This window comes from Macrotis lagotis, chromosome 1 (genome assembly GCF_037893015.1).
Source record: "Macrotis lagotis isolate mMagLag1 chromosome 1, bilby.v1.9.chrom.fasta, whole genome shotgun sequence".
In the NCBI taxonomy this organism is placed as follows: Eukaryota; Metazoa; Chordata; class Mammalia; order Peramelemorphia; family Peramelidae; genus Macrotis; species Macrotis lagotis.
Genome location: NC_133658.1, coordinates 561,422,729 through 561,445,447, shown reverse-complemented (window position 1 = coordinate 561,445,447; position 22,719 = coordinate 561,422,729). Strand labels below are relative to the sequence as shown.

The 22,719-nt window shown below is 33.8% G+C and overlaps 1 protein-coding gene across 4 annotated transcripts in view; it reads right to left on the bottom strand.

Annotated features, from left to right (window-relative positions):
• NECTIN3 (nectin cell adhesion molecule 3) overlaps window positions 1-22,719 on the bottom strand; it is a 177,361-nt gene that overhangs the window by 128,360 nt on the left and 26,282 nt on the right. For all 4 annotated transcript variants that reach the window (XM_074214447.1, XM_074214444.1, XM_074214445.1 and 1 more), the window contains exons 2-5: window positions 16,711-17,052; window positions 12,458-12,754; window positions 7,476-7,593; window positions 3,511-3,662 (exon numbers count right to left, since the gene is read on the bottom strand). In XM_074214447.1, the coding sequence (XP_074070548.1) occupies window positions 3,511-3,662; window positions 7,476-7,593; window positions 12,458-12,754; window positions 16,711-17,052 (909 nt within the window). The remainder of the gene's footprint in view (window positions 1-3,510; window positions 3,663-7,475; window positions 7,594-12,457; window positions 12,755-16,710; window positions 17,053-22,719) is intronic.

Below are 22,719 nucleotides of genomic sequence, written 5' to 3'. Positions count from 1 at the left end.
GACAGAGTTGTAAATCAAGGACATGTTTTTTAAAACCCCAGTGGTTCGAAAAAACTCTCCAAGACCACAAAATTTGCATTGATGAAGTTTTGACAATGAAGGCTTTTCATAATCATGAAATTATCTTTACTATATTCTGTCTTCCTATCTGACCCTCCAAAAAGGGAAATGCAATCATATATGGGCCCTCATTATCTCAGACCTGGTCTAATACATTAGCCTACTGCTTGGTTTATCTGTCTCAAGTTTCTCCCTTCTCCAAAGTCCATCCTCCACTTGGGGGTCAAAATAATCTTTCAGAAAGTGTAAGTCTAATCATATCACCCCTATCCAGTGACTCCCTATTATCTCTAAGATCTACAAAATATAAACCGCTGACTGTGAATCTACAGTTCACAACTTAGCCACTTTTCTACCTTTCTAATCTTCTTACACTTTATTTTTCTTTGTAAACTCTATACTCCAGTAACACTGGCCTTCTTGCTGTTGTTCAAACACAACAATTCATTTTCCAATTCTCAGGGTTTCCACTGATTATCCATCATATCTGGAATATTCTCCTTCTTTTTCTTTGCCTTTTGAATTCCCTGGCTTCCTTCAAGATTCAACTGAATTCCTATTTACTCTGAGTCTTTCTCAATTTCCTGGTATTTACTTGTATTGATCTTGTATGGAAATGATTGAGGGTATACTGTCTCTCCCCTTACAGCCTGAGCTCTTGGAGAGCAGGGACCTTGTTTGCACACCCAAAAGTCAGCAGAGTGCCAGCTAGTGCCAATAGCAATAGCACTTTCTTTTTAGACATGAAATTGATAAAGTGATCATTTGGAGTATCACAGAATCTTTAATATGGTTATTCATTTTTAGTAATACTCAAAAGGTGTAGCTCTTTAAACTGAGGGTAAACTCTTTCATGGTCAGTCTTCTTTTTGCCCCTGTAGAATAGATGGGAACAGTTGAACCATATCTTTTAATCCAGCACTCTATTTGGGAGAAATTGTACAGCTGTTCATAAACATAAAAATCGATGGAAAGTCCCAACACTTAGATCAGGGCTGTCCAAAATGTGGCCGGCAGGGTGATTTTATGTGGCCCCCTGTGGGTTTAATAAATGCTTTAGTAAACAAAGCCAAGTTACCACAGAACTCTCACTAAAATGGTAAATCAAAATATATTTTCTATTGTTTCAATAAAAACTTTTAAAAGTAAGGTTGGACAGTCCTGACTTAGATCATAGAGTCATAGATTTAGAACAGGAAGAGATCTTTAAAGTACATTTTAGAGATTATAGCTCCAGATTATACTGGAAGACTTTTGCTTTAGATGACAAAATAATTCATGTAATACACACATCATCCTATATTTTTCCAATTAGTCTTCTAGGGAAATATTCTTTGCCAGAGGGATAAGGCAGGAAAGAAGTTAGTTCTCCAGTTCTAAAGAAGAATAAGCTTAGGAGAAACACATCAATGTCTAAAATTTAGAGTATTTTTCATTCTTACATACAGGAAATGAAATTTAAGCCATGTCCTTCTACAAATTAAAATTTCTATAAAATGGAGCATTACAAGTAGCATTTAATAAACAGAATTAATATGAAGCAACTTGAATACTCCCTTAGTATGGGGACTACATCCTATTTCATTAGTTATAACATGTACTATTTTAGTGTTTGGAACCAGACCTGTGATTTCATCAGTTGATGGTTCTCCATGTGTTTAAAGCCCCTCTACTGAGCACATAGGCAAACACCTCCTTTGTAACTAAGTACTAAGATTTTAAGTGACTTGATCATGGTCACTTACAGACTGACTTGGATGAAGTCAACCTAAATTTTTCTGATTCCAAGGCGAGCTCTCTAGCCTACTTAAAAAAATACATTTAAAAAAAAGAAGTCCAAAAGATGTGCTGGCATAGATTTCTACCAGAAGCAGAATAATTATTACTTAATAACTTAATAAATGTTTAATTTCACATCAATTTTAAATAAAGGTTTTAAGATTCCAAAGTGTCAAAATTATGAATTATCTTCAGTTGTTCTTCATGGGATATATCTGTGTGAAATGAATTTTGTGGTATGTGTATATTCATGTCTTCTACTAAAGTCCTTCTACAATTGATTCATAGTGGCACAAATATGCTGAGTTCTTCTAAGCCAATACAGGTGAGTGTAAGTTTTACAAGTCCAACCACATTGGAAAAACTTCAAGGTATACATCTAATGTGTTCAAGTGTCACAAATAAATTATCTACCTTATGATTTTTTGGGGGCAACAGCAAAACTACCAACCACCTACTAAGGTGTGAAACAAGCAACACTCGAATGAAATCATTGATTTTTGAAATCTAAATTACATACTCATACAACAGTGTGGCATACTAGAATTGATGCTAGCTTGAGATAGAGATCTGAGAGTGAATCCCAGCTCTGCCACTAGAGACTAAGTTGTTTTATTAGCAAGTCAATTTTTCTCTCTTGGCTTCATTAGATCCAAAGGTCTCTAAGGTCACTTCTAGAAGATCTAACTCCAAAATTATGGCATATATAAAACTGATAATGAATCATGATATGATGCTTCTAATAATTATGACTGACAGATACAGATATGAATAAAATTTCAAAAAGACAAGACATTAAGGAGAGTAATGTCAATGCAGCTAACAGAAAATCAAAAACTGAGAAATATTAAGTTAAAAAAATTGAGATTTTTTTAAAAATATAGTTTGGAAGCAAAAAAAAATTACCAAACCTAAAAATATAATATCAGTACAATGCAAACTACACTGAACCATATAAAAATTACAGTTTATTCTTTTTTACATATTCAGTCAAACAGTCAAAAACTGTATCATATTTTATTAAGTTATTCAGGTAAATACCTAGCCAATATTTTATACTATTTACAGATATCATCACAAATTAAGTTTCAAAATTATTTATAATTATATGCAGGGTAGTTGTGCACTTTAGTAAGACATAACCAAGCATAAACTCCAAATTTTCTCATAACAAAACCTAGCCAAAATAATTAACTGGAATTTTTATGGCAACAACTAATTTGAAAACTAAGAAAAGAAAAAAAATTATAATCTTAACAATTTCCCCTTAAAAACAATCCTAATTTGATATCAAAGCACCTCAGTTTGGAAGGGTCTTGAGAATGTTATTTCCAATGAAAATGGACAAGATATAAAAAACTGTGGCATTTGAATACTAGATGAGGCAAATGCAAAACTTTTCTGTATTAATCAATGCTATCATTCTTAATCAACAGACTGAAAATTCAAAGTAAATAAAAGAGCAAAAAATCTTTATTTTAGATTAGTTAATAGAGAAATAAATTGATTTTAAATAAGCATATTTTATTAAATCTGCTTTTTCAAAAACCACGAACCAAAGAAACCCAATAATAATTCCAAAAAGGATCTTTTATTTAACTCTAATTAATATCATTAGCTCATTTGATAGAATACTTTAAAGCAGTTAAATGCAGGAAAATGGCAACTCACCTAATATATAGATGATCTTTTGGGCACTTCTTTGGCCAAGGGAATTTGTAACCTTACAGATATAAACACCGGAGTAATTGTAAGTCAGTGGATTGATAAAATATAGAGTATTTTCTGAAATCTCTAAACCATCAGGCCACTGTCCATCCAACCTGAAAAATGTTCAAAGACGTTAAAGTGTATTTCTGGAATACACTAATACTCATTACATAAGATCCAAAACCCTTCTTACTTGAAAATAATACAAAAGGAATAATGCCAGAATAATTAATACCTGGATTCAAGTCTATCATACTAGGCAAATCACTTTATCTCTGGTAACTCAAGAAATTAACAGATTATAGATTATTTTTGTATGCATTTTTTTCCCCTGGAAGTTCCCTATACCAATGAAATCAATATTTTAAAGTAACATTAGCAAAGGAAATTTTATTCAATATTTTTATCTTTATAAAAGCTAATATTTCCCCAACCTCTCTTAATTCTAGTACCTTCCCTCTTGTTAATTTTGTCTTATTTATCCTATAAAAAGCTTGCTTTATATTTGTATATATGTATGTATATATATATATATGTACACAGACACACATGTTGTTTTTCATTAGATTATAAACTCTTTAAGAACAGAAGTTTTTGTTTTTAACCATTTTTTTGTATTCCCAGCAATTAGCAAAGGGACAGGCACTTAAGAAATGTTTAATAATTTCAATTATGAAGAAAAACATCCTAAACAAATAGTTTCATAATTCAGTATTTACAGTACTTTGGTTACAAAGATCATTTTCTTGTGAAATGTCTATTGAATCAATATCAGAAATAAAAAAAGTTTTGAAGAATTTTAACTTCAACTTTTATCCTTTACTTTGCACTTAGTAGGCATTTAATAGTTGCTGAATTCTTGAACTAAGCACCTTCAATAATATAGAAAGCATTATGCTAGTAACAGAAAATAGAAAAAGCCAAAATAAAAAGCTCCAGCTTTTAAGTAGTTTGCATTGTAGTCAGAGGCCTGAAAAAGTACCTCAAATACACAAATACAAGACAATCAAAGCTTAAAGAGAACAGCAATATTTTGTGGGTTAATCAGATAAGACTTCAAAAGAAGAGGTGGCCTATGCAGAAGCCCAAAGGACAGATGAGGACCCTGAGGGACAGGAGTTAAGTTGAAGCCAGAGGACAAAGAAGGCAGGAGACAGAATGCTGACAACACAGAGGGGATAAAATAAAACTAGAAAGGATCATAACCAGATTTCGAAGGGCCTGAAATATGCTCTGAAGAGTTTGTATTTTTTCTTTATAGAGCCATTGAAGATTTTTCAGCAAGGAAAGAACACAGTTAAGACCTGTGCCTAAGAAGGATTAATATCATTAGCTAAGAGACCAATTACAAAGCTCTTACAGATGAGTCAAGAAGATGACAAGTTCGGGTGGGAAGTGATGAAAGCCTGGACTATCCTTGCAACTGTCTCTGTACCGCATCACACATGAATCTAGAAGCTTTTCTTACCATAACGACTTCCATCCATTTCTGATTTTAGAGGCTTTAACTTTATTATTCATTATTTATATAACTATTCTCTTCCTTGAAATCCCCTTGAGAAGCAGAATAGTAGATTGGGGGTTTTGTTCTTCAAGTCAAAAACAACTTGTTCAAATCTAGTTGCAAGGACTTAGTTATGGGACCCCAGGGCAAGACTCTCACTATGTAATTCATTTCTCTCCATTGTAAAATATACCTGATGGTCATTAATGTCCTTTTCCAATTCCAAAACCATGATTTTATTAATTCTTTCCTTTTCTACCTCTTCATACTCCACCTCTACATACCCCTTTCCAAAACTCCAATAGTGGATTATTCCCACCATTCTATTCTGGTTTTTTCCATGCCTACAGTAATGCTGCTCAATTCCACTGGAAAAGTCACAGCACCATCTAGGCTGCCTGGGTCTGCTACAAAACTGTTCTCCTAGGCAAATCACCTCAGATATTCTTTTCTGAAGGACTCCCTGTTGTGACTAACTCCCTTCAGCATCCTCAGGGAACAATGAAGAGATATTTTAGACTCCGAAGCCTCAGGTCAAATCCTGGTTTGGTAGTTTAATACCTCTATGATCATAGGTGCCACTTAATCTATGAGTCTCAGTTCATCATCTGTGAAACAAGAGAGGAGCATGAGAATGCTTGGTTGGTGCTATTCCTTTGTTATTGAAGAACACCAAAATGACATCATTATGTTTGAGACAAATTACAATGAGTCCAATTGTGGCTGATCAGACCAATACGAGCTTGGAATGCTCTGCCACAAGTTGGGCACAAATAGTCCATGTGAACACTAGAGCAGATACTCTAAACTTACAGATGTCACATTTTCTTTGAGCTGCTTCCATTGTTCCTTCCTCACAGAATGCAGCACCCTCATTGATGAGGTACGCCATGCTGGGCAATCCTGGTGCCATTGTCTTCCAGGCTGTACAAGCAATTCTAAAATTCTTCAATGAGAACTTCAGGTTGTCTTGGTATCACTTCTTCTGACTCCCTTGTGAGCACTTGCCCTGTGTGAATTCTCCATGAAATAGTGTTTTTTTGGCCAGCATACATCTGGCATTCTAATATGTCCAACCCATCATAGTTGTACATTTTGTAGTAATATGGGAATGCTAGGCAGTTTAGCTTGAGAAAGGACCTCACTGTCTGGTATCTTCTCCTGCCAGATGTTCTTCAGAATCTTCCTAAGACAATTTAAACGGAAGCTATTCAGTTTCCTGACATGGCACTTGTAGACTGTCCAGGTTTCACAGGCATATAGAAGTGAGGTCAGCACAATGACTCTGTAGACCTTCAGTTTGGTCATCAGTCTAATACCTCTTCTTTCCCACACTTTCTTTCAAAGCCTCCCAAATACTAAGCTAGCTCTGCCAACGTGTATATCAATCCAGCCTGGAAAAGGACACTGCTAAGGTAAGTAAACTTGCCCATGGTACTCAAAACTTCTCCATTTGCTTAACTGGTGGTTCCACATGTGGATGTTGGGGTGCTGGCTGATGAAGCACTGGTGTTTTCTTAGTGTTAACTATTAGGCCAAAATGAGCACAAGCAGCACAACTGAACCACACTTTGCATTTCAGTTTCAGAGGCTGCACTGAGTGCACAATCATCTGCAAACTGAAGATCATGCACCAACACTCCCTCCACTTTAGTCTTGGCTTGTAGTCTTTACAAGTTGATGAATTTGCCATCAGTGAGGTAGTTGACCTTGATGTCGTGTTCTTCCTCAGTGCTGACTGAAAATATCATGCTAAAAAGTATGGGAGCAAGGACACATCCTTGTTTTACTCCATTGGTGACTGGGAAATCTCAAGAGCATTATTCACCATCCAGAAACCAGGCATGCATGCTATCATCAAACTGACATACAATACTGATTAATTTCCCTTGGGCAACCCAAATTTTAACATAATTTTCCATGAGATGGCACTTTCTAGATAGCACCACTGGATGGATGACTTATAGGCTCCTACTTCAAATCTTCTTAAGCTACCTACTTTCACTCTCTTCTCTTTTATATATTCAGACTCATTGCTTACAGAAAAAAAAATTAAGATCACTCATCAGGAGCAATCTTTTTCTCTAATTATTCCTTCTGAATATTCAACATCATGACTCCATTCTCTCTGCCTTAGCCCTCGTCTCAGATAAAGGACATTTCTTCTCATTCCCTATAGTCTCCTCTTGCAGCTTGCCCTTTGGATCACTTCCAATTTGCCTTTTTGTATCAGACTGTGTATTCTATATACTCCAAGGAATGAAAAGGTTCAGTTCTACTATTCTCACCTATAACTGATGGAACTTTAGAGATATCAATTACAGAAATGGAAAGTGAAGGAATGAAGTATTGCCAACCGTACTTTTCAAAATATATTTTAAAAGAAATTTTCCTCCTTTGAAAGTTTAAAATATTCTGTTACCTGCTCCATTTAGACTGTGAAGGTGGTGGATTTGCATCTGCATTACACTTGAGATTAACATTCATTCTTCCAACAAACCAATTCCCATCATACCCTGTGACTGAAACTTCAGGGGCATCTATAAAATATAAAGACACGACCAATAAAGAACACAATATACGGTCTGAAATGAGTTATACAACGCAAATACATATAAGGCATGTCCACATATTATTTTACTTTGACTTATTTATTTTATACACATAAACATAACTAATATTCTAGTTTTATGAATAATATTAAAATAAGTCAATCTAAAACCAAAACCAAAACAAATCAAAGAACCAGGAGTTCAAAATAACAATAGTGGATAATGGTGGTAGAAGTACTACTAATACCATTTAAACTTTAGTGTTTTCAAGTTAAATGATTTGATTCTTATAACCTTGTAAAGTCAGTATTGCTACTATTATTGTCTGTACTATCAAGGGAAGGAAGCTGAGGCTCAGGAACTTGAAAAACTGATTTAGAGTCATACTACTACTAAGTTATCAGAGACAGGATTGAACCTGCATCTTCCTCACTAGTTAGCACATTATAAATAATATATAAAACTTTCCAAAAGGTCTAACAAAGACAAAAAAGAAGCAATTTCCAATAGCCTATTTTGCAAAATTCTTTGGTGAAGAACTTTCCTTTTTTCCCCAAAGTCTAATGACCAGGATTTAAATGAAGGAGGAGTAGTGAAGACATAAATACATACACACACACACACACACACACACACACACATATATTTATTCATGTATGAATATGTTCACAAAGATGTTATAAAGTTATTCTAACCTCCCCCCATTCAACACAGGGATAGATATATAACACCTGGGTGAAGAAAATAGATTAAAAAAATCCTGGGTTTTCAGAAGCATTATGCTAAAAGACAAAATAGCTTACTAGAGGCAACTGCTTTTGGGAGGAGAGGGAAATGTAATCAAGGATTACTAAGTCTGACTCACAAAGAAAGCTAATAGTTTTACATATTAAATGGAAATGAAATGTGGTAAAATTGCTCACCCACCCTGCAGAAGCAGTGGGATTAAGGGCACATGTTCAATTCAAAGTTGGTTAAAAATAATCATAATTAAAAGGATGATGATGATGCCCCAATTTTCAAAGATGAAAGAAATAAAATATATCTAATGAAAGATTAAGTCAGAGAATTACAATACTTAATTCTGTAAAAAAGCATTCATGTATCTTAGTCTTCATCTTAAAACATTAACATATATTCAATGTCTGCATTTTGTTTGAATTGAGATACCTTCCATCAAACTATGGTTACTTTAAAATAAAAAAAAACCAAGTGAACATAAACTACCAAGGCATCCAATCATAAAGAGTCAATATGGAATATTTCTAATTTTAGAACTGAGTGCAAGAAACTATATGAAGAAAATGTGAGATTATATTTACTACAGATACTACCAAAAAAATTCTACTTATACTTAAGGTACAGAAGAGAAAACAGTAGATAGATGAGGAAAATTCCATACTAAAAGTATTTTAGAATGGGAGCTGAAATGTATGTAGCTTATAAAAAGTTAAGAGTTATTGAAGGCTATGTAGACAAAAAATACAATTTATCTACCTCTTTCTCTCAGGAACATTTTCAGAATTGAAATGATTAAAGTGAAGGAAGAAGTCATAAACTGGGTGTTATACCTGAATACTGTGCTCACAATTAGCAATGAATGAGAAAAATGTATATCTCTGATATAGTTACAAATTGACTTCATTTAACAAGTGACCACTCTGAGCACTCAATAAACATTTAAGCAACTATATTAGAGACTGTGCTAATGATGGAAATATAAAAAGAAGCAAAAGGAAGTCCTTGCCATCAAGGAGTTTATATTCTAATAGGGAAGGCAACAAGCAAATATAGACAAGCTCTATACAGGAGAAATTAAAAAAAATTAAAGGGATGGGGCACTAGAATTAAGAAGGGTTGGAAAAGGTTTCTGTAGAAGATGGGATTTTAATTGGAAGCCAAGAGATAAAGATAAGGAAAGAGAACATTCTGACATGGGAACAGCCAGAAAATATGCCCACAACAGTGAAATGGAGTGTCTTAATCATAAGGGGAACAATGTGGGAAGGGAAGAGGTGATTATGAAAAACTTTTAACATCAAATATAAAAATGGGATTCTACATTTGATTCTGAAATTGTTAGGAAGCCAATAGTGATTTCGTTCCTTTTTTTTGGGGGGGGGGGGAGAATTAGTTGGTCTTAAACCAGCTTAGTAGCTGAATGGAGGATGGAATGGAGTAAGAAGACCCTCAAGGTAGACAGACTCATCAGAAATGAAATGAGGAGGATATATAAAGACACTGGTGGCAATGTCAGAGGAGAGAAGCGTATTACAGAAATGCTGTGAAGGTGAAATTGTGAGGTCATGGCAAAAAATTGTGTGGTGAAGGAAGGAAGGGACAAATGGTGAGATCTCTACAGTCAAGAAGGGAAAGCGAGGAGGGGAAAGGGTTTAGGCAGAAAGTTAATTAGATATGCTCTGAACAAACTGAATTTAACTTGTTTTCTGGAGATATCTTAAAGACAATTGGAGATGGAAACTGGAGATAGATGTGAGACTCAATGAGGTGATAGGTCTATGGGAGCTGATGAGACCACAAAGTGAAGCAATATTGAAGGAAAGGTAAGATTATCAAATATCAAGTTGCATGTTTAGGTACAAATTTGGAACTGGATCTTAAAAATTTGAGAGAAGTGAAAATAAGGAGGAACCTGACCACAGAAATTTGGGTGTCATGAAGAATAAAATTTGTCCTTCATTGTCAAAGATGACCACGACAGCAGGGAGATAATGACAAGCAGGTGAATTGGATATGAGTGAGGGGATGCTATGCTAATCCTCACTTTCTCCTCGAGAACCATCTGGATTCAGTGGCCAGATATGAATCAAGATGACTGGAGATGGCACAGGATGAGAGGCAATCAGGATTATGTGACTTGTCCAAGGTCACACAACTAGTAAGAGTCAAGGGTCTATGTTGGATTTGAACTCCTGACTTCTTGACTCCAGGGTCAGTGCTCTGTTCACTCTACCACCTAGCTACCCTGTGTCATGGAGAAAAGGTGGGTTTAGATGAAACAATAATTAATTAGCTCATTGTTTTGTACTGTTAATAAGGCATGGAGATGGGGAGAGATCCTGTGTTGATTTCCCTAAAATGATACATGCAATAAGTTTATTTATATCTTAATATGAGGAATGTCTGAGGCTCAGAAAGGTCTTGTCCATGGTCCTAAAGCTCATTAGGGACAGAAGCAGAATCTGAATTTGCCCTTGAACTTAATTTTTAAGATATTCAAAAGCTTCACCTTCACTTATCAGTATGTTACAAACACTCCTATTCTTAACCATTATCTCCAGGCTAAAAGTACTCAACCTTATAAATAATCAAGAGAGATCACCCCCAAATACATTTGCACAAAACACAAGTAAAAAAATAATAAGAAAATATTTTCCATTCCTTCAATCATTTGCTTTTTAGAACCTTGAAAATTTGAATAACATTAGTGAGAATTTCAGAACTTGAGCAAAACAGAGCATTTAGTCCCACACTCTCAATTTGTAGAGGAAGAAACATGGGTTCAGAGAAGTGCAACAGTTCAGAGATTTGGTCCTCAAGTCTGAAGAGCAAAGTCAATGGTGTTTAAACGTGCCAAGAGGACTCATATCCTGACTCCTTATGCTGCAATTTTCTTTGGACATCACCATACTGTTTCTCAGCATTCAAAGATTAAAGGATTTGAAATCTAAACCAAAATTTAAGACAAGTTCAAGCAGAATGGAAAAGATAAAAGGATAAAGGCAAGAGCATAGTATAGCAGAAATCCCCATATATGTATATTTATGTACCCCCCCCATCTCTCACACACTAACATCTTACTTCTATTCACTGCCTGAGGGCAGTTGTCACTGTGACTGAGTTGTCACTGAGGACAAGAAGAGGTTCCAGATCATGGACGCCCAACTTTTTATTCTCGTAGACCATATCACACATCAAAAATGTCAAGGGATGCATGTTAGGTGATGCAGCTCAGAAAGCCTAAAAGGTTGGACATCTCTGATCTAGATACTCCCACTGAACTCTTTGATTTCACCCACATAATCACAACTCTTATCATTTAGGTTACAAGTATAATAATTACTACAGTCAATTTTTCATTTTTTTCAACTAAGCACTACCACAATAATCACCTTCAAAACAATAAAAAAACAATTTTCAGGTGCTACACAATTCATCATAGGATATACAAGAAATTAGAGCAAGAACCAAATTACAGTAAGTACTACACGATAGATTTGTTTACAATGATGCTTCATAAGAATATTATCTGCTAAAAAGTAGAAATGCATAAAAAGGTAGTCCATTTCTGGACCACGAGGTCTGTTAGTACCCTAGGGATGTAAATATAAAATTGTTTCTCATCATGTAAACCCACAAGAAAACATTAAATTCAGGAAAGGGCAGCTCATAACTCATCTAAGCAAGTTTAAGATTAATATACAATAATAAGCACAAAGTATGCTCTTAAATACTCATTAACAACTAAATTGATAAAAGGTAAGATGACAATTATTTATTATTGAAATTAAAGTTTTCTGGCAAATTCTCAAAATTCATCTGATCCCTCTTTTAAATACAATGTTTAGCAAGAGCAAAAATAAAATTAATGCTAGAGTATATGTAAAAAAAGTCAATGATAAAGCAAAATTCTAGGAAAAAAATTTAAAATAGTCATCAAAATCTTTTATTTGATTATATATACACATCTATCTATCTATCTATCTATCTATCTATCTATCTATCTATCTATATGGTATACTCTGAAAATGTCCTAAAAGAAAAAGATGTTCAAGAAATATCTGAGGGTAAATAAAAATGAGTGATGGTTTATGGCAAATATATTACTTACATTGAATATCCAGCATAAAAGAGTATCGAATTTCCTTTTCCAAAGCAGGATGCCTCACAACACAAGTAATACGTCTTCCTCGAGCAAATTTGGTTGGAATAAGCTTATAATGGCTTACGACTGTGACAGTCTCATTAGGAAAAGAAGTAACAGTGGATTCCATTTCACCAAGATCACCTTCCCAGTCAATATGTGCAACTGGTTTTCCGGTGGCTGCTGTACAAATAGCTGCTACTGTTTCATTTCCACCATCAATTAGAGGATATGATCCTTTTTTTAAGCTCACAGTGGGTTCAACTGTTTAAATTAAAAAAAAAAAGTTAAGCTTGAAAATGAATGTTTACTCAAATGAAACCAAGTACAATTATGTTTGGCTTAGGATCAAACTGCTAACACTCCTGGGTTGTAGCTTTCAAGGTGTGCTATTGTCAGTTCTATAGATGATTTGTCATCTTATCAGTTAAATGATCCTGGGAATAAATCCCATTAACAAATCCTGGTTTCAAATGCACCCACACCAGGATTTGCAAACTCCCATAGAGTACCTCTTAAAGTGTTCATTTCCTAAAAGTTGCCTATGATAAATTTCTATGGATAGAATCATGTTTTTCCATTAATAATAATCATAAATATATCAATTTGTCAAGGATGTGTAATTTCACTAGTTTCAAGGGCAATAATGATCACAACCTCTCTCTATATATAACTGAGTATAGGGAGTCTTCAAAAGGTACTTTGCTTAATTGTTGTCCTCAGAGTCTTTTGGTTGACAAGGTGGAGTGTGAAACAAATGAGGTGAAAACAAAAGACATCAATAAAACTTATTTTCAAGACTTCTTGGAATCAGAGTAACCTTTCACTCTGTCACTTATGGCCTCAGTTAGTTCATCTATAAAAAATAATCATACTGAATGCTGTCTAAGGTTAATCTCTAGTTCTAGCATTCTGATTCTACTATTGCTCAGAATCACATCATTTTTTCATAACGTATATATGTATACACATATATATGTATACACACATATGTACCATATACAATTTATGCTACTACTTGCACTGTTTTTTAACTTTTCAAGTACTTTGTTTTGTATTTTCAGTCAAAGTTCTTTCAAACCTTTATATTAATTCAGTCTACTTAGCAACAAGATACTCATTTTTAAAATTAGATTTAAGACTTAAAGATCTTTGTTGAAAAAGTTACCTGAAGCATTTAGATGCTACTAAATTTATTTAAGTACATTCACTCCAAATACTATAAAGCAGGGGAAAGAAAACCTATGATTGTACAAAATATAGAAAAAAACTATTATAAAGCCCATCCGTTCAAAGAAATCCAGCTTAGGTACCCAACCAACTCTGCTCTAATAAAGTGCTTTTTTGATCTATTAAATGCAGTTAAAATATTCTCCAGTTATGTGAAAATATGAATTACCATTTACCAAAGAAACGATTAGCATTTTTATATATTCCATATTTCTTGCTATGACACCTTCAACAATTTAATTGTAGTGAAATACTATACTTATGAAGATTAATTTCTGCATCCTTTGGTCAATTTAAAACATAACCTTGTTTTTCTCATTTTTAAGATTAGAAAATGATTCCTTTGTTTACCTAAGATGAAGACAATGCTAAAAAATAAAAAGTTATATGAGATAAAAAAGATGAGGTATATTGTTACTCATGTAGCAAACACTTTCCCTCTCTGCCTTTGTTCAGGATGTCTCTCAGGTATTAATGTGTTTTCTCTTTCTCTTTCTCTCCCTATCTCAGAATTTTAAGTTTTGAATCAAAAGTTGGCTCAATCCCTCCAAGGTTCTCTGTTAGTATACTCCTCCAATCCAAAATTATTGGATCCATACACCTGCAGTCCTTCACATTCCCACCCTAAACAGAATGGAAGTTCTTCAAATTGTTGCTTTCATTTTTGTATCCATAGTGCCTCACACTGAGCAGAATAAATGCTAGTGGAATTTAATTGAATCCAAGTACAGAATCAAATTTAAAAAGCTTCAAACTTACAAGGCTATTAACAAAATGTAACGTGTCTTTAATGGCTTGTGATTAGTGTTCCTAGAAATCTGAATATTTACAGCTTGATGCCTATGTTTATAAAAGTACCTGAAAGAAAAAAAAATCACAATTATCCTAACAATTAGAGTGATCCAAAATTGGAATGAGGATTTTCTTCAAGAATGGATTTCCCCCTCACTTAAGGTCTTCAAGGAAAAGCTTTTAAGGCAGATTGAGCTAAGTTATGAGTTGGACTACATGATCTGAAGTCCTTCCCAACATTCTGTGACTCAAGTGAACATTCCAAGAAGTTAAAGGTACTAAGAAAAAAATGCTAATAACTCTTGTTTATACTATGAACTCTCCAAACACTGAAGAGTCTTTCTTTTACACTGAACACTTCCCTATCATTATGGGAAGAAGGGAACCATTTCCCTTTGGCCAGTAGTATTATGTAATGTTGTTTTTTTTTCTTTTATTTGTTCTTGCTTAGTTAATAGTTACACAACTCCCCAATTTGAACTTAATCATATCTCTCCATATAAGTGTTTCCAAAGCAAATCTGAAAGGCAATTAGCTATTTTAGTAGTGTCTTGGATACAATTTTGGTCAAGGGCTCACTGACACTGTTCGTGGATGAGGTGAAGCTAATAAGAACAAGACTAGGGAGTAAGGGTGGAGGTGCAGTAGCCAGTGATCAGTCAAATATTATAGTAGTTGTTACTAGTATTTCCAAAAGTCACCAATTAAAACCATTAAGGTAGCACAATTACATTAAAAAGTTCTATTCTAATTCTTTCATTGCTTCAGCCTAAATGTGTAACACAAATATAAAATTGAAATTTTTTTTAAATTCAAAAATTTAAAAGCCAATTCTACAAGATACTGATTTCAAAGAAAGATAACAGTATGAGAAACAAAATTATGAGAAAAGTAAAGTTATAGATCATTATTTGAGAACCTTTTTTTAAAAAAAAACATACATTTCTAGTTTTTGACTCCTTTTAACTGAATGATTGTCAATTATGTTATATAGTTAATGGTATGCCAAATTTCTAATCAGTCCTTCAGCAGAGCAATTTATTTATATCTCAAGAAATCTTTCTTAGAATTGATTTACTATCTAATTTTGAAGCATTAAAACTGTAAGGCCCTAATTACATCTCTCTAAAGTAATTCATAGATCACATAATTAAAGACAGTATTTCCAATATTTTATGGCAAATGAAAGAAAGATTCCACTTCCTAACAATTAAGTTCAAGAAATCTACTCCAAAATAAGAATAAATTTATCTTTAAAAATAAATTCCACATTTCAAATATATTTCAGATAACATATTAGATGCTTATTTAGATAACTGTAAATATCCTATGTTTCACAAATTATAAAAAACTGAATGAATACTAAGGTATTTAACTAGTTGCATTTTTTGAAATTTTTGCTTCTACTCTGGAAAACTGCTATGAAGAGTTAATATGAATACAGTATTTCAATTTAAATACTGAATCAAAAGACAGAGAAAATAGTATTTTCCCATGTATTTTTGATTGACTCTTACAAAAGAAAAATGTAACCCTTTAAAATGTAACCCTCCAAAAAAAAAAGTCCACAAGTATAGCTCTCTTTCTAAATGATATATAAAAACTTAATTGTTTTGATTTCTGTGGAGATTACACTAGACATTATGGATATTATTCCCTAATGTCTTAGTAGAATACTAGAATTCCACAAAAGATGTAAAAAAAAAAAAACCCAAAGTAGTCTAAAATATCTAGAGACTCTGTGTCTCAAGCAAATAAAAATAAATAAAATAAACTCTGAAAACCTAAAGAGAATGGAAATAATTAGTTAATCTGAAGCAACTCAGGGTTCCAGATCTACATGTCCAGGAAAAAGTTTTTAAAAGTGCTTATATTGGGGGCGGGTAGGTGGCGCAGTGGATAGAGCACCGGCCCTGGAGTCAGGAGTATCTGAGTTTAAATCCGACCTCATTCGACATTTAATAATTACCTAGCCGAGTGGCCTTGGACAAGTTACTTAATCCCATTTGCCTTGCAAAATCCTAAAAAAAAAAAGTGCTTATATTAATACATGATTTACAGAAATTTACCAACACATAGGAGGAAGACTTTAGAAGAAACTTCAGAATGAAATACCGTTCTAAAGTTTCAATCACTTTATCTCTTTAAAAATATCTTTATTATACATGTTTTTACAAATATTGTTCAAATATACCTACCCAGTACAGTTACAGTTGTAGATGACTGTGCATTTCCTAATGGGAATGTAACTGCTTTGCATATATATTCTCCTGAATCAGAGAAGTCTATATTGCGAAGAATAATTGTTGCATCATTGAGTGAATGATTTTTAAATAACACTCTCCCTTGATAAGCCTCTTGAACAGAGAATCCATATTGAGGATGATGAACTGCAACAGTCTGTGAACTTTTGCCTTGAATCTTCTCCCATGAAACTTGTGTTATAGTTTCGTTTACTTCAATTATACACTTCAATGAAACATTCTTTCCCCACACTGCTGTGACATATGGTTCCACAATGATTGGTCCAGCTAAGGCACCTTTAAAAAAATGTAAAGAAAAATGTTAAGTATTAATAAAGTTAATTAAAACTGAATACACCTGAGAAATCACAGCTAGATTTTCTCCTTCTAAAAATGAGAATTTTTCAAATGAAGATTCTGAGGTTCTAATCCCTTATCCTGTAGATATTGGCAAGAGGATATACTAAACATTCCTACCCCCCCCCCAATCACACTCCTCTCCTTCCTCACCCTCCATTATTTGTTACCAAAACATATTACATAAATAAAAATGTTAAAATATTACCAAAGAAAACTTTAAAAACTATGCACTCAAATCATATACCACAATAATGTACTTTTACATCCTGTTTAGTCACAGTGCCTAGCAAAACTTGCTGAAATATAATATCAACACAATAACTTGAGTAGTATGAGTACTTCAATCTTTAAATAAGCTCAATTCAAGACATTCTCACCCCAGGGCATGGAAACAGAGCCATGATACCCTTATGAACAATGACACAAAGCACTGCAAGGGGCACAGAATAACACAAAGCTGCAATAAAGAGAACTGATCAAAGGTCAGTGTCTTAGTTATCTTAGTTAGTCTTAGTTATCTTTTTTACCTTACCAGTACAGATCTTTGCCCAAAGGTACCAGATGATAAATAATTGTTTAATAAGTAAATAAATAAATGATTGTTTTGATAGTCACTGGGAAACCAATGAAGGTACCTGAAAAGGGAATGCCAGGGCAGACCTGTGAATTACAAAGGTAATCTGCCAAGAATGTTTAAGATTACTTGGAAAGTGGAATGCCTAGAGAAAGGAAAGGGATTGGGAAACTACAGTAATAAGTCTGGGTGAGAATTAATGAAAGTCTAACCTAGGATGGCAGTAGGAGATATGGGAGACATACACAAATATTACAAAGGTAAAATAGATGGGACTTTGACAACTGTTTGGATGTGTATCTTGAAGGAAAAAAGAATCAAAGATGCTTCTGAGGTCAAAACAAATAAAAGGTAGAACTGGTGATGCCAGTTAATGCAGAAACATAAGAATATGTTTTAAAGAAAAGAGAACCTCAAGTTTGGACATGGTCAATTTTGAGGTGCTAAGTGGAACATACCAGGCAGAAGGATCCAAGAAGCAACTGAAAATGTGGATTAGTAGCTGAGATCTGGGAAACATAGATGAATTCTGGAGCTGAGTGAATAAAAAAAGGTAACAGATCCTGAAAGGAAAAGAGGGAAAGAGTGGAAAGCAGAAACTTAAATGCAAGCATTAAAGAGAAGTCAATAAAAAAGTGTACAGGAGGAGGAAATACTATTTATTTATACAAAGATAGTAAAACTGTCTGGCTAGGATGCTAACTAACTCAATAGAGGTAAACTGCTAGCTCCCACTTATCTGCTTCAGCAAAAAATCGGAAATTAACCTCAAACTGATTAATAATCATGAAATCCAGTGAAACTTACAGGTCATATGACCAATAAGATGGAGGACTTAAGACATTCCTCCAATCCTCACTAACACTCAAATCTCTTCACAAAGAAGAATTACACACCAAAATAAAAGCATTACAGCTTTATCCAAAGAATATTATTGGGTCATAAGAAATGATGAAAGAAAATTACAAAAATATTGGGTACTATGAGCTGATGCAAAATGAAGTGAGCACAATGAGAAGAATAATATAGGACAATTGTAAAGAAAAGCAACTTTGAAAGGCTTAAAAACTCAGATCAAGACAATGACCAAAGATATATCCCAAAAGCCTATGAAAAAAACATGCTGTTCACCTCCTAACAAAGAGAGAATGGACTCAAGGTGCACAAAGAGACATACTTTTTAGGACAAGACCCATGTGTGAAATCAGTTTCATTCGACTATGCTAAAAACAAGTTTTGTTGGTTGTTTTCCTTTTTCATTTTTTTATGCATGGTTAGTATTATTGATAATTTTAAAAAGACCATTGAAATGTTTTGTATAAATTCATAGAAAAGAATAAACAGAAGGAAGCACAAACAAGCAGAACAGTGTAAAATTTATTATATACATCATTTTCAAAAGCAAGAGATATGAAATGGAAGATTCAGAGTTTTATATTCTACTATGGAGTATAAATATTTTCCCCCCAAAAGTGGCCTCCATAACTATTTTTCACTTTTCCCAGCAATTTGTCAAATGATGAGTTTTTAATCCCAGAAGCTAATGTCTGAGTTTTGCAAACAGTAGATAACTGTAGTCATTTACTACTGTTTCTTTTGTACCTAACTCTAATCCATTGATCCATTACTCTATTTCTTAACCAGTACCAGGTAATTTTGATGACTGCTTATTTATATTACACTTTTAAATCTAGTACATCTAGACCACCCTCCTTTGCAATTTTTTTCATCAATTCCTTTGATATTCTTGACCTTTTGCTGTTCCAGTTGAATTTTAATATTTTTCTAGCTCTGTAAAATAGTTTTTTGATATTCTGATTTGTATGGCACTGAATAAGTAATTTAATTTGGGCAGAATTATCATTTTTATATTAGCTCAGTCTAACCATGAGCAAGTGATATTTTTTCAATTGTTTAAATTTGACTTTATTTGTATGTAAAGAATTTTGTAATTGCATTCATAAAGTTTCTGGGTTTTCTAGGATGTTAGGTTCCCAAATATTTTATGTTGTCTACAGTTACTTCAAATGGAATTTCTCTATCTCTTGCTCTTGGACTTTCTTATTCAGATATAGAAAAGCTAATGATTTAGTTGGGTTTATTTTATATCATACTACTTTGCTGAAGTTAATTGTTTCAAGTAGGTTTTTAGGGTTCACCAAGTATATCATCATATCATCTGCAAAGATTACAAGTTTTGCTTCCTCACTGCCAATTCTAATTCCTTCATTTTCTTCTCTTTCTCATTGCTAAAGTTAACACTTCTAATATACTGTGAATAGTTGTGGTGATAATGGGCATCTGTTTCACCCCTGATCTCAATGGAAAGGCTCCTAGTTTATCCCCACTTCATTACATAAAATGCTTGTTAATGGGTTTAGATAGCTTGTACTTATTATTTTAAGGGAAACTATTAATTCTTGTATTCTCTAGTACTTTTAATAGAAATAAGTTTGTATTTTGTCAAAGGTTTTTTTCAGCATCTATTGAGATAATCATATGATTTCTGTTGGATTTGTTTACTAATATGGTCAATTATATTGAACTATCGCTGCCTATTATCCTAGAAATAACTTGTTGTAATATCTTTGCCAAAACTTTATTTAACATTTTTGCATCAATGTTCATGAGGGAGATCAGCCTATAATTTTCTTTGTCTGCTAGTGGAGTTGTGACCTGATCCAGCTATTCTGGAGAGCAATCTGGAGCTATGCCCAAATAGCAATACAACTTCTCATACCCTTTGACCCAGCACAACCAAATACTATATATCCCCAAACAATCACAAAACATTGGAAAAGTCTCACATGTCCAAAAATATTTATAGCAGTTCTTTTTTTAGTGTCAAGAACTGGAAATGGAGGAGATGCCCATCAACTGGGGAATGGCTTGAACAAGTTCTCATATATGTATGCTATGGAGTACTATTGTTTTATAAAAAAATCATGAACTGAGTGAACTGAGTAAAATCAAGAACACTGTATACATTAAAAATAACACTATGACATGATCAACTCTGATGCATAAAGCTCCTCTCAGTAATTCAGAAAGGAGCTCCTACAGATAACGCCATCCACATCCAGAGGAAAAAACCATGAGAGTGTGAAAAATGCCTTTTTTTTCCTTTTAATTTTTCCTTCCTTTCTCATGGTTAAATATGAATGTACATGTACAACTTCTACAAGACTGTTCACTGTCATGGATAGGGAGAGGGAAGGGAAGGGAGGGTGGTAGAAAAATGTGGTGAAACTCATAAATTTGCAAATGGATGACTGTTGAAAAACTACCACTGCATGTAATTGGAAAAATAAAATAAAATTTAAATTTAAAAAAAAGTGACCCCCCCCTTTAAAGAGTTTGAAGGGGTTGTTTTTAATACTCAAGTGGTTAGTTTCTTATTGCACTATGTATGCAGGTAGTCTGATCTTGCATTCTGGGCTTGAAGCATAATTTAATTGTCTAGTGTGATGGTCTTCAAACTTTTTAAAAATTGTGCACCCCTACTCATTAAAAAAAGAATATATGCCAATGACTGTATTTACAGATTTATATATTATATGCATGTACTATCTTACTATTATATATATTATAATATTTCTTTTGCTTGATTAAAATTAATATAACAAGTCAGGTGAAAATGGTGTTACACAAAGGAAAGAAGAGACTATCAAGAAGAATGATCACTGTCAATACACCAATGATCCCAAAGGATCTGTTATCCTACCAACTGTAGAGACCTTCTCAAGGAGTTTAGTCATAAAAATGAGGAGATATCATTAAGTTAGCAGGGATGGTCAGATTAAAGACTTAAGGGTGAGGGGGGGCAGTATGCTTGCAGGGAGCAGGAAAACAGCTAGAAGAAGGAGAGATTGAAGATAAGATGAAATCTGCTGAAGAAGATAGGATGAGGGATCACATACATGTGGAGAAGTTTGACCTTGGCAAGGAAAAGTTTACCTTCTCATATGAGACAAAGGGTGATGGGGACAGTAAGGGAAGACAGTGATATGAGATGATAAGGAAAAGGTGAATAATCTCATATTCTTGCTGTAAAATATGAGGCAAAAATTCTCAAATGAGAGAGTAGAGAGAAGAACAAGGTTTAATGAGGAATAAGAAGCATTGGAAAAGTCACTGTGTTTAGAGGTACAATGAATTGATTAGGATGGTATAAAAGAATTGCATTGCACTGAGAAAAGATTACATGACAAATTTCTAACACATTTTGCAGTCAGTATGAAGCAGAGGCAGAATAATACAAGGCAGGAAAAGATCAGAAATAGTATTAAGGGTCAAAGGACTCAAGAGAAGATAGCATAAACTCAAGGCTCACAAAAGACTTACTTTTGTCTGACTGGTAAAAACAAGGTTTGCCTTTAGTTTTTAAATTGGGGATCCACTGATAATATAGATCTCTTCCAGGTACTCTGCATTCTCACTACAGCTGCAACTGGCTTACTTGTAAATTTTATGAATTCATGTCTGGTCTATTGCACTAGCCTGCTGTGTAGTCTCCCTGTCTTAAGTCACTCCTTGCTACAGTGTATTGTTTACTCAGCCTTCAAACCCAGTATTTTAAAGCCAAGACTGGGGGGGGGGGGTGTGCTTAAAAATAACTAGTATATACAGAATGGAAGCTTTGTGTGGTGATTAGTTTTTCAGCCTCAGTAAATCTTAAAGATAATCTACTCAGTTTTCTGTATCTATGGAAGGAGTACATGAGTACCTCTACCACAAATGAAAACAGTTAACTAGGAAAAAAGTAAAGGTCTATTAGCAGGGATAAACAGATTAATTAAGGTTTACTTAATTAAGAAGGTCTACTACCTTCAATGACAGAAAAAAAAAGTATCTAATATTATGCTAAGAGCTGAAGGATATAGAGATAGAGCTTATATTCTACCTGTGAGTCACAAATAATTAAATACAATGTACAAAATACCAAAAAATAATGCAAAAATGGATGGACAAATGAGTGGTTTGAGAAGGTATTCCAGTAAGAGGAGCATCTTAGCTATGCTTTAAAAAGG